The 13371-nt window shown below is 44.9% G+C and overlaps 1 protein-coding gene across 1 annotated transcript; it reads left to right on the top strand.

Moving 5' to 3' along the window:
• The first annotated feature begins 1348 nt into the window (after positions 1-1348).
• On the top strand, positions 1349-4221 carry LOC120692576 (probable protein phosphatase 2C 31). Its single transcript, XM_039975928.1, has 4 exons — positions 1349-2769; positions 3036-3149; positions 3498-3762; positions 3844-4221. The coding sequence occupies exons 1-4, from the start codon at positions 1399-1401 to the stop codon at positions 3957-3959; spliced, it is 1866 nt and encodes a 621-aa protein (XP_039831862.1). The 5' UTR covers positions 1349-1398; the 3' UTR covers positions 3960-4221.
• Positions 4222-13371: the final 9150 nt, after the last annotated feature.

Raw genomic sequence — 13371 nt, 5'->3', positions numbered from 1 at the left:
ATAATACTATAGAGCAAAAATACCTGAATTGGACAATGCATTGCGCATTGCTAATCATTACATCTATGCGAAATGTAAAACATATTAAGTAGATTAAATGGCATGTCTCCAAGTGACCTATTAAGTAATAACCTTTTAAGGTAATCATCCACCGCTCAATTGTGACCTGTCTTCCAACCTACTTTGTCGCGTACTAAGTTAGTAAGAGTCAATATGCTTACACCTAGATATGAGTGCCTCAGTCGTCATCATATCTTTAAGAATAATAACATTGTATATGCATAACCTTCCACGGTAACCGTCCATCGCTCAATTTGTGACATGTCTTCCAACCTACTTTGTCGCGTGCTAAGATAGTAAGACTCACATCGATGTGCCTGCACCTAGACATGAGTGCGTCGATCGTCATCATATCTTCAAGAATAATAACATTGCATCTCTTGATAAATTTAAATGTATATATGACTTTAGACACTGCTATACTGATACCATGAACTCTCTGTTACTCACCACAAAAATGCAGTTACTTGATAATACTAGAGCGCAAGATCCCTCCTCCATGATAGCCATTTTAACAATGTGCGATAGCGAAAGATGCTTAAAAGGAAACTACTTTGATCTTGTTAATATTGGAGCGCAAGATGGTGCCTCATTTGCCTACAAAATCCAAGGGAGTCAGGCGATGTAATGCAACTGACCGTGAGATTCTACACGGGCTAAAGCATAAAACGTATTAAATATTAATAATACAGGGTAAACACTCAATTTCCAACTTATTTTGTCGCGTGCTATGTTCCTAAGAGTTACATCGGTGTGCTTGCAGGCCTGCGTAGAGATATAAGTGCATAGCACGTTATCATATCTTCAAGATATAACTCTTGATACATTTAATGTTAAAGATTTCTCTATATACCACTATATTGACTTCGTGAATTGTATGTTACTTACATCTACCTTCCCTCCCACCAGCCCCTTGTCCCTACCCCTCGGGCCGCCTATATAAAGCGGTGCTGAGGCCTCTTCAATCCATCCCAGAGCTAGTAGTTCCTTAGAAATACTTCTACAAGAATCGGCAAACTTCGTGAAACCGAAGCGTCTTCAATCGATCTTGAAGCCTTTGATAACTCAGAAACCACCTCTTCCATGAGAGATGGAAACCATTACTAGAGAAATCATGGTGTGATATCAAAATGATATGCATACGGTAGGGTACCCCAAGCAAGAGCGCCTCCGTTCACTCAAAAGTGGGCCTGCCCCTTGTTGCATCACTCGACTCCAACTATAGTCAACTCCCATAAAAAAAACCACCCTTTCCCCTACCCTCCCTTTCCCAAAAGGTCAACTCATCCATCCCCTCCACTCCGCCGATCCACAAAATCCAAAGCCCAAGAAAACAAAATGGGCAATGGCATCACCAAGAACCCATGCTTCTCCGGCGACCCCTACGCGGCCGCCGTTGCGTCGGACCCGCTCCCCGACGACAGCCAAGGCCACTCCTTCACCTACGTGCCATCGGGGGCCGGCTTCGACCAGCCCCCGACGTCAGCCGCGATGTCGTCGGAGCCGTCGTTCTTCTTTCTGTCCGGCGCCGCCATCAGCGCCAATCTGGCGACGTCCGCGTCGATGCCGTCGTTCCAACTGTTCAACGAGATGACGTGGCCGCCGACGACCGCGTGCACCTTCGAGAGCTCGCGGTCCTTCGCCGCCGCGCCGCTCCAGCCAGCGCCGCCTAGGCTGTCCATGTCCGGGCCGGTCCAGTTCACGTCCGGCCGTTTCTCCGAGACATCCGGCTCGGCGTCCACCATCTCCGGCCCACCATCGGGGCGTCCATTCATGTCAGGCCCGCTTGACCGCTCCCTGTCCATCTCGTCGTCCGTGAGGCAACAATCAAGCGTTTCAAAGCTCATCGCCGAGCGCCGCGCCGACCGCTCCCGCCGCCGTGACGAGGGATCGCTGCTGCGGTTCTTGGCGAAGACCGCCTCGAAGCTCCGGTTCGGGTCGCCGCGCTATAGCCGCTGGCCACAGGAACCTGCTGATCCGATAAAGGTCTCCTTCAGCGATGGGGACTACCGCTCGCCGCCGAACGGCAATGTGGAGTGGGCTCAGGGCATGGCCGGCGAGGACCGGTTCCATGTCGCGGTGTCCGAGGAGCACGGCTGGGTGTTCGTTGGGATATACGACGGCTTCAACGGCCCCGACGCCACCGATTATCTCTTCGCCAACCTGTACGTCGCCGTGCACGGCGAGCTCAAAGGCGTGCTCTGGGACGACATCCAGGTCGGCGACGACGGCAGGTGCTGTCACCAAGAGCCCGCTCCGGGCAATGCCGAGCGCCCCTGTTTCGCGCAGGCGAACGGCGAAGGCGCGGAGGCTAAGCGTAGGCGGACCGAAGGGCCCGTGCCAGGCAGCAACGCCGCGGCAATGCACCGCGACGTCCTGAGGGCCCTGGCGCGGGCACTGAAGAAGACGGAGGACGCCTTCTTCGCGGCGGCGGAGGAGCGCGCAGAGGAGAGCCCGGAGCTGGGCCTGATGGGGTCGTGCGTGCTGGTGATGCTGATGAAGGGCACGGACGTGTACGTGATGAACGTCGGGGACAGCCGGGCGGTGCTGGCGCGGCGGCCGGAGCCCGACCTCAAGGACGTCCTCGGCAAGGCGTCGAAGGACCTGCAGCAGTTCAAGGCCGAGATCATGCGCGAGCTGGAGGCGCACGACAGGGAAGGCCTGCAGGCCGTGCAGCTCACCCCCGAGCACAGCACGGCGATCGAGGAGGTACGCCTTCTTTCTTCCCCTGCTCTGTTCTCTTATTATTCAGATGTCGAATTGTGACTGATTTCGAATTGCGACTGATTTCGTTGCAACAAGAATTCATCGTCGTTTGTTTTTGTCATCTCATTTTTTTTAAAAAAAAACTACTTTTGACAACTGGAAAACTGCACTGAAAGGAGCAGGCACGATAAGACAGTGACCAAACCTGTGTGTCAATTGAATTCTGTGGGTTCACCAAGCCGTTCTTGTCGGAATTTTGGGCGATGCAGGAGGTGAGGAGGATCAAGGGCCAGCATCTAGATGATCGGAACGCCATCGTCAATGGCCGTGTGAAGGGGAAGATCAACGTCACAAGAGCGTTTGGAGTCGGCTACCTGAAGCAGGTGACTCCGGTTCTGCTTTGTTTTCAGTGTGCATGCGTCTAGGACTAGAACTGCGAGTAACCAATCATGTGGGTGTTCCCGGATGATTCTGTTCCTATCCTAGCCCCCCCCCCCCCCCCAATCATGGCAGAGTAGTGGCTGTCAACAGTAGCTCAGTGGAGGAGTAGCTTCTAATTCCACGCTTGTCGGCGAAAATTACCGGGGGGAAAAAATTCAGGCGCGCCGCACAGCAGTGTCGTCTTAATAAACCATCAGATTTCTCTCAAATCCAATCTGCAAACCTGATGGTTCTATTTTTTTTCCTGAAAAAAAAGAACTGATGTTTCTGAGGCCATTTCTCTGTGGCAGCCCAAGTGGAACAGCAGGCTTCTGGAAGCCTTCAAGGTCAATTACGTGGGCACGGACCCATACGTCAGCTGCACACCGGCGCTGTGCCACCACCGCATCAGCGCGCAGGACAAGTTCCTGGTGCTGTCATCCGACGGCCTCTACCAGTACTTCACCAACAAGGAGGTGGTGGACCAGGTGGAGGCCTTCACCGCCGCGGAGCCCGACGGCGACCCCGCGCAGCACCTCGTCGGCGAGCTCGTGATCCGCGCCGCGAGGAAGGCCGGTGAGCAACACACAGCGCAGCACGACCAAATTCGAACCGGCTTCTTGAATCTTGACATGGTTCATCCTTTTTTCGTTGCAGGCATGGCGTCGCACGAGCTGCTGGACATCCCGCACGGCGCGAGGAGGCACTACCATGACGACGTGTCCATCATCGTGATCTCCTTCGAGGGGAGGATCTGGAGGTCGTCCGTCTAGCTAGGATCTGGAGTTGGGAGATCTAAGAAGAGATCGATGGGTGTGGCCTGGCCATGGTCGACCGTGCTGCTACCCCGGCCTGTTCGGCTACTGTTTTCTCCATATACTTACTAGAACCATGTTCGCTCTTGCCGAAACTGTTGTACATAGTTAGGCAGGAGGAACTCTAGTAGCTAGGCTTACGTAATCGCCAAAAAGAAAAAAATGTACTAGTATCTAGTAGTATGTAATTAGGGTTTTCGCATCATTGCGATCGAAAGAAAAAGAAAGGGAAATAGTAGTATATTAAATAAGAAATGCTCTGTCCATCACTCTAATGTAGACCTGGGCATCCTCCGGGCCGGGTCGGGTTCGGGTCGGGCCAAAAAAAGCCCGGTGTTTTTTCTAGCGGCCCGTGCCCGACCCGACCCGGTGGCCGGGCCGTAAAATTGAGCCCGCACCCGACCCGACAGCCAGTCGGGTCGGGTCGGGTCGGGCCGGGCCTATGTAAAATGTCGGGTTCCTTCGGGGTTTTCGAGTTTCGGGTCAAAATTTTTAGCCCGTGCCCGGCCCGTCAGTCATACCGGGTCAAAAATTTTGACCCGAGCCCGCCCATCAAACTCTTCGGGTCGGGTCGGGTCGGGCTATTTTCGGGCGGGTTGGGTCGGGTCCGTCGGGTCGGACAGCCCATGCCCAGGTCTACTCTGATGCTAGCTAGTAACAGTAGAAACACTGAACCGGCACGTTCCAGCACACCTGGAGCAACACTGTCCTGCATTCAGATCGCTGACATCAGGCCACGCAAACAGAGGATGATGGATCATTAATTCATTTGGCTGCGTTCTGCCGGCTGCGGCTGGTGGCTGGTGGCTGCGGCTGGTTTATTGTGAGAAAAAATTACTGCTGATTGGTTGGTGGCTGGAGGCTGGTGCTGGTTTGGTGTGAGAAAAATACTGTTGGCTGGCTGGTGAAGCAGCCAGCAGAACAGAGTGACTATTATGGTTAGCTTAGTTTTTTCATTTCTTCCGGAGAAAGGAAAATACAATGCGACTGAACATCGTTGTCTGATGCAGCCAACGCCCATCTAAAGTTTCTTCGGTGCAAGAAACATAAGATCAGTCCGTGGCTTTCGCAAATGATAGATTAAAATATCCCCAATGATTCATCGTTGTTCAGTTCGACTGTGTCAAAATGCTACCACGATCATACTTACAGTGTATCACTATCACTGGAAAGATCACGTTTCACAAACTTAAAATACCAATCGTTCAAAAAAAAACTTAAAATACCAACTGGTGTGTCTGGCGAATAAATCCAAGTAGACTAGTAGTCCCGTGTACTGGAGAAGGTAACTTTTCCCCAAGTTTTGCTAGTGCGTCACTGGAACATTTTCCATTCCTTCTGGAATGTCAAAGCGAGTTGCATTGTTTAAACTGATATATTTTTAGCCTGAAAATTGTCTTAACTTTCTTGTGCAAATTTTGTATACAGTTTGATTCATTTTTTCTTTCGAATATTATTTTCAGTGATCACGGTTTCATTGCGATGGATGATACGACTAGTAGTATAACAGAAACTAAAGACCAAATGGCGCCTTACATTTTAAAATCGAAGAGGGTACTTATTTTTTTATAACTGTAATGAAGAACAAACAAGAGCACAAGTAACAAAGTGGTGATCAAGGGACATCTGGTGGACAGATCTATTATCTTATTATTTGGCTAACAAACGGAGCATCTACGTTCGCTCTCAAGGCCTAGAAATTCTCATGTTAATCGGAGAAAAAATAAAATAAAAATTACCCACCATTGCCATTATTTGGCTAACAGACGGAGCCTCCACGTTCGCTCTCAATGCCTAGAAATTCCCACGTTAATCGGAGAAAAAAATAAAAAGAAAAATGACCCACAATTGCCATTACGATAAATATCAGTCCAAAATACCCTTACACCAAAATAAAATTACCCACTATTGCCATTATAGAAAATTAAATCTAAAATATCATTTCACTATGTATAAGTTACAACATATACTCTTAATAAAAAAAACTAAAGCCAACAAAACTGATTCAATTGAAATAAGAAAAAATAGAAATAATTATATGCATAATCGGAGAAAAAAAGAAAAATAAAAATTACCCACTATTGCTATTACGATAAATATTAGTCTAAAATACCCTTACACCAAAATAAAAATTACCCACTGTTGCCATTATGGAAAATTAAATCTAAAATATCATTTCACTATGTATAAGTTACAACATATACTCTTAATAAAAAAACTAAAGCCAACAAAACTGATTCAATTGAAATAAGAAAAAAATAGAAATAATTATATGCATAATCGGAGAAAAAAAAGAAAAATAAAAATTACCCACTATTGCTATTACGATAAATATTAGTCTAAAATACCCTTACACCAAAATAAAAATTACCCACTATTGCCATTATGGAAAATTAAATCTAAAATATCATTTCACTATGTATAAGTTACAACATATACTCTTAATAAAAAAACTAAAGCCAACAAAACTGATTCAGTCGAAATAAGAAAAAATAAAAATAATTATATGCATAATATTATTAAAGCTAAACAAAGCAAATTGTTACTATGGTAGGTCAGATTTGAATTGTGCTTTTTCAATACTAAGATATAGTTTACGATAACAAAAAAGGTGACATATGGTTAAAAAATAGTATAGTTTTTTTTAAAAAAAATAGTAAAAATATAAAATTTTAAAATTTCAACACTAACCGCGCAAATGCGCGGGTCATACACCTAGTTCCCAACTAAATACCTGGAAAACCGACAATATATAAGATGTCAATGGGGCTGGAAACCCAAGAGATATGAAAAGAACCTGCGTTGATTTATCCGGTTTGATTTCGTTGGTCCAAGTTGAGAGCTCGATGCCTTCGGAATAGTTTTATGCCTGGTTTGTAGGTCAACCCTCGCACACGCCTAGCTGAAAGCCTACGACGTAATCGCCCACATCATTTGGCGCAAGTGGGCCATAAAAATTAAAGGTAAGTGAACTTGCCCCGGCGCTGCATCGAGACGTGACCCATGTCTGCGTGTGTTGTGCTAACGGTATCATTGGCCTTCCAGCAATATGAATTTTTTTTTTGCCTTCCACTTTTGCAGTCAACGTCACTGGTTTATCTAAGGTCGTGGTACACTTTCTTTACATGAGATGTGCAGTTTTTTATTTGGAAGTCTTATGTTCCAAGTAAGGTTTTGTTTTTTTTATAATCTAAGTTCGTGGTACACTTTCTTTACATGAGATGTGCAGTTTTTTATTTGGTACAGAGCTAGTCTGCTTGGACACCGAGGATTCACGGTGTCCGTCCTCACTGGTGGCGGGATGTTCCTAGGCGAGGTTCCTGCGTCCTGCCTGGGCTCACCGAGTCTTGTTGCAGACTGCGCAACTAAAAGCACCACGTCCAACATGTATTTTATCAGGACCGACTGGTGCCTCCTGTGGACTGTGGTCCTGTGGATCGGATGATACCAGATTTACAAATTTTGGCATGGCCGAAAGTCAGGGCATGACCAAAACTTGGCCAAAACCTTGATATTTGGTTGCTACAAAGTTAACCGTGCCAAAATTCCCTTTCAACTGAGTGTGCACATGTATCGATAACGTCTTTATAATACTTAATACGAATATTGAAATGTTGATACTTAATGCGAATCTTGAAATGTTGATTTAATTCTGGTGCAAGCGGATTACAAATTAGACTCATAGTTTAGAAGAAATTTCCATTTCAAGGTTGTTCGTCAATGAGACAAAACAAATAATGCATTGATTCTGAATGGGCCATGGATTTGCTCCCTGAATGAAGCCCAAGAATTGCATTGATGATGGTGGTTGTGGTGCCCTCTCTTGCCGGTCAAATTTTTTTTTTTGGCAAGAGCCAAATTTTGTCGGCAAAAGAATTCACAGAAAAAGGGTTCTGAAAACTGCCGTGAGTCAATTCCTCCTTGGGCTCGCAGGCGGCTGTCAACGGGTGGGCCAAGAAAGTAGGCCTGGACGGATTACTGGGCCGCCATCAGGATGTAGGTGGGCTGAGATTGCACCAATGAATCAAGCCCATCCGGGTAGAAACACGCCTGGTGCGCGCACGGTCCGATAGGCCCACACGCACTGCGCTTGCCCCAGACAGTTACGCGACACGAGAGAAAGGAAGATGCAGAGGCCGGCCCCAGTGGTGGCTCTGGTCCCACCATCTGAATTCACTCCGCCATTTTACGACGTCACACGTCTCTTCCAGTTCCATCCTCCTGACCTCCTGGCTCCTCTGACCGTCACGTTACCAGAGAGTGTCGTGGTACTGGTACACCGTACACGGCCATATTATTGCCTCCTGCAGGTTGCAGTCATGCTGCCTGCATGCCCCTTGGAATATTCGTTCTTCCTACACTACAAGGATTTCCAACCCAAGTGACACGCGAATCTTGGCATCTGCTCCTCAATTACCTCCAGCCTTCTAATTCCCTACCACGGTGGTGGTAGCAAGTAGTAACAACTGCGCAGCAGGGAGAGCCGTCATCCCATGGCAGGTACGGGCGCTGCGAATCATTGTGATCCCTGGTCTTATCACGTTTAGTTGAACAACTTGGACAAGCTTTCCCAAGAATTTTAGCTTATTGTCCTGTGTCTAACTTTCATGGAACCTGTATATGTGCCATGCTGACAGGGAGAAAGAGAACCGGTACGGTGATCTTATACTAGATACTCCCCTGCTCCAAAATATAAGTCATTCCATAAATCTTGAAAAGTCATATTATTTTAAGTTTGACCAAAATTATAAAAAAGATTACAAAGATTTTATGACACCAAATGGATATATTATTAAAAAAATATTTAATAAGGAATCTAATGATACTTATTTGATATCATAAATGTTGGTATTTTTATATAAAAATTTGGTCAAATTTAAGATACTTTGATTTTCCAAAAATGTTGGAATGACTTACATTTTGGAACGGAGGGAGTAGCAATTCTTGGTGCGTAGCGCAGCACCGGCTTTCTCTGCATGTCGAATGTGTATCAAGCCGCTTGTTCGTTGCATATCATGGGTGTCGATCGAGAGGCGCATTTCTGCCTACTACTGCCTCCATCTCTTCTGCTCTGCCTACTAATGTCTAGATTTAATACTTCATACATCTGCAAACTTCAAAATTCCAAAACTATCACATCGAAGAGAAATCTTACATGTATAGAATATTAAATCTAGATGAAATAAAAAACTAACTGCATAGTTTACTTGTAAATTAGGAGACGAATCTAATGAGTCTAATTAGACCATAATTAGACACTGAATTACTATAGTAAATATGTGCTAATGATGAATTAATTAGTCTTAATAAATTTATTTCATAGTTTACAAACGAGTTCTGTAAATATTTAATACTTTAAATATGAAAATATTCTATTTCAAAAAATTTACAGCCGCATCTTGGTAAAGAGTCAGATGGAAATCACGCAGTGTGCCCGAAGACCTGACAAAACACGGAATATTCAGCGGCTGTTCGGTCTACTGATGAGCTACAACTCCCAGCTCTGTGTCGACGCATCCGTTCGTTCCCCTGCTCTTGGAGACAACAGGTGCAGCACCATCTTGCGCGCCATGCATACAGGGTTGGATTTCACACACACGATCCGCATTGTCTTCGTGCGGTTCAGGCGTTCGCCATCCTTGCCCCGCCATGGACGGAGCTCTTGGCATGGGTTCGGTTTCGTTTTGGTTTCATCAAGGATCGGGGTTCAACAGACGACGTGCGGCGTCTTTACGCCCTGGCCATGGCCAGGCAGGAAGGCAGGCAGGCCAGACCAGGGTGTGTTTAATTAGTGAAAAAGTTTGGATTTGGATACTGTAACACATTTCGTTGTTATTTGATAAATAATATTCAATCATTGATTAATTAAATTTAAAAGATTCATTTCGTGCTAATCAGTTAGACTGTGTAATTAGTTATTTTTTAACTACATTTAGTACTTTATGTATATATGTTGTATGTGTTCGAAAATTTGATGTGACGAATATTGTAGCAAACTAAACAGGGCTGACATCGTCACATTTCCGGGAAGTGCTGCCCTTCCTGCCCAAGTGATGTCATGTCGTCCCTCCTCGCTTTCTGGGAAAGGTCGTACCGTTCCCTCTCAGCTCATGTATACCCCCGCTAGTAACTCCCACGGGTTTACCCCCACTGTGTTTCTTTCTCGGGTAATTTTGCTCCTGGACACTCTACAATGTTGATTTTTGCCACCGGACACTACTCAATCTTGGCTTTGCTGCTAGACACCTTTTAGTTGTGAATCTTTGCCACTGGACACTGCAGTCAATATAATATTCATTTTTAGATGGAAGGAGAGAGAAAATTTTGAAAATGACCAAATTACCCCTGCTCCTAACCCTAACCTGTTGAACCCAGGCGCCCCACCCCGGCCACCCGTGCGCTGGCCCCCCACCCCCACTGGCCGCCGCCACCCCACCCGAGCGGCGCCACCCACCCGCCCGACCCTAGCCCCGAGGGTGCCGCCCACCCGCGCGACCTCAGCCCCGTGGACACCGCCACCTCCCAGGCGCCGCCCCACCCGGCCATCCGTCGCTCGATCTGCACGACCCGGCCGCCTCTATTTTGCCGCTTGAGGAGCAGGGGCGATGCGCGGCCTCCAGCCGTCTGGCGGCGGCCCCCCACCGCCACCCATCCCACCGCCTCGTCGGTGGCACAGGGGCCGCCGCCGCCTGGGCCCCCGACCGTCGCCGCCTGCTACAGGCAAAAGGTACCCTGCCCGACTGGCCCCGATCTGCACCAATAGGAATGAACTGAGCAAATCATCATGGATTTACCAAAAAATCCAACCTTTCATGGGTTCCTGCAGGGTATGTGTTCAATCGACCAGTTATTTTCATTCTATGATTTAGGTAATTTAGGTTTATGGATGAACGCTTGCTTATGGGTTACAATTTAATTGTTTGTTTACTTTGCATTCACATATGTGTAGGATGGATTGTAGCTCGGCTTGTCGAGTTGTAATTCAGATTCCTGCATATGTGGAGCAGCTTGGTGAAGAGTATCATGTCACTAGCAATAATAGAATTATTGTAGACAAGGACATGACAAATTGGGTTGATTTCTTGGCTGAGCTAGATGCAATGGTTAAGCATGGTGAGCAGCAGGAGTTGCATGTATCATTCTTGGACAAAGCTTGCAATGAATATGTGCATATTACTTCTGATGCTGTACTTCTTGAGGCATTTTCTCAGTACTGGGATATAAGGAGACTACCATTACAAGTCATTGTTCATGATCTTGAACCTGTTGAAGAGGTTCTTCCTTCTACTAACCCTGGTAGTCCTCTTACAAGGGCGAGGAAGGCACTTCTACTAGCCACAAACCATCAAGAAATGAGCTTGACAACTAGCCCTGGATCTCCTCTAACTAGGGCGAAGAAGGCACTGCAGTTGGGCATAAAAAATTGAAGTGCATGTGCTGTTTAATTTTGCTTTTGATTATGGCTCAACTTGTATGGCTTTTGAAACTTATTACAGCTACTAGCATGTATGGCTGAACTTGTATGCCTTCTCATGTATGGCTTTTGAACCTTATTATGACTACTAGCATGTATGGATATTGAGCCTTGCAATGCCTCCTAAATGTATCGATATTGACCTCTGTAATGGCTTTGAACATATAATGGTGGTTTGTCTTGTGAAATATGACGTGAACATTTTAGGCATGTTGAATCATTATTTTATTATTTCTTGTAGCAAAGATGCATACTAAGTGTTCAGCAGCAAAGAAAATATTGACTAGTGTCCTGTGGCTAAAGCCAACATTGTGTAGTGTCCAGGAGCAAAATTATCACTCGCATGTGAGCAACCTACCATTGCAAGGGTAGTTTGGTCAGATTACTCATTTTCTCTATCCTCTAAACCATAAAATGAATATTATAATGACTAAGGTGTCCAGTAGCAAAGATGCACACTTCAAGAGTGTCCAGCAGCAAAACCAACATTGAGTAGTGTCCGGTGGCAAAAATCAACATTGTAGAGTGTCCAGGAGCAAAATTACCCTTCTTTCTCCCGGATGCTCTTGTTGAGCTGCAACACAGGTTTGCACTGCTGGGCAGATGCTCATACGGCTCTCTTTAGTTCTCAAAAAAATTTCTGTATTATCCATCACATAAAATTTTTAAATATATGTATAAAGCATTAAATACAATTGAAAAAAAACTAATTATACAGTTTGACTGTAAACGACGAGACAAATCTTTTAAATCTAATTAATTTATAATTAGATATTAATTGACAAATAACAACGAAAATAATATAGTACCAAAATTCAAAAAAATTCGCGAACTAAAACAGGCCTGACATGCTAGAAAATACCCAGCGAGCTGTCTGAATATGAGCCTCATGTTTTTGTTTACAATGCTAAGGAGGGAACATGATTCATAGTTTTACTTCTCCAGTTCTTGAGGGAGCCAAACCTATATTTTCTAACTGAAAGTATTTTTGCCTAAGGTGTGTTTAGTTGGGAAAAAAGTTTGTGTTTTTAGTACCATAGCACATTTCGTTATTACTTGACAAATAATGTTCAAATATGGACTAATTAGATTTAAAAAATTTATTTCGTACTAATCAGTTAGACTGTGTAATTAATTATTTTTTCAACTGCATTTAATGCTCTACTCCCTCCGTCCCAAAATACTAGTCATCCTAGGAATTTTAGGACAGATTAGCAAGAATGTAAAATGACCATGTTTGCCCCTATTTAGCATCCATATTTAGCACTAATTGATTCTTATATGCACATACACTTTCCAAACAGGGTAGGATGACTTATTTTTTGGGACAACTTTTGAATCCTAGGATGACTGGTTTTTTTGGGATGGAGGGAGTATCTATGTGTCCGAATATTTGATGTGATGGATACTTTAGAATTTTTTATAAAACTAAACAAGGCCTAAACAAACTTTCAAGGCTGGTCCTGGAACTGCAGAGTTGGTCCAACAAGTCAACAGGCGGTCAGCAACCAGTATAATAAAGCGTGTATTAACAGCAGCTGGCTGGGGCTAGACAAGTCATGACGTCAACCAGTGGCAGCAGTTGCCGCATCAGAATTTTTTGGAGACATGCATGAAATATTAAATATAGTTGAGAAAAATAATTAATTACACAGTCTAACTAATTAGCACGAGATGAATCTTTTAAACCTAATTAGTTCATAATTAGACATTATTTGTTAAGTAACAACAAAATGTGCTACGGTATGAACTAATTAAGCTTAAAAAATCTATCTCGTACTAATCAGTTAGTCTATGCAATTAGTTATTTTTTCAACTGTATTTAATGTTTCATGTGTCCAAAGATTTGATGTGACGGGTACTGTAAATTTTTTTTGAAAACTAAACAGTGCCTCA

The sequence above is a fragment of the Panicum virgatum genome, chromosome 9N, assembly GCF_016808335.1.
Source record: "Panicum virgatum strain AP13 chromosome 9N, P.virgatum_v5, whole genome shotgun sequence".
Classification (NCBI taxonomy): domain Eukaryota; kingdom Viridiplantae; phylum Streptophyta; class Magnoliopsida; order Poales; family Poaceae; genus Panicum; species Panicum virgatum.
This window is presented reverse-complemented; position numbering and strand designations above follow the sequence as displayed.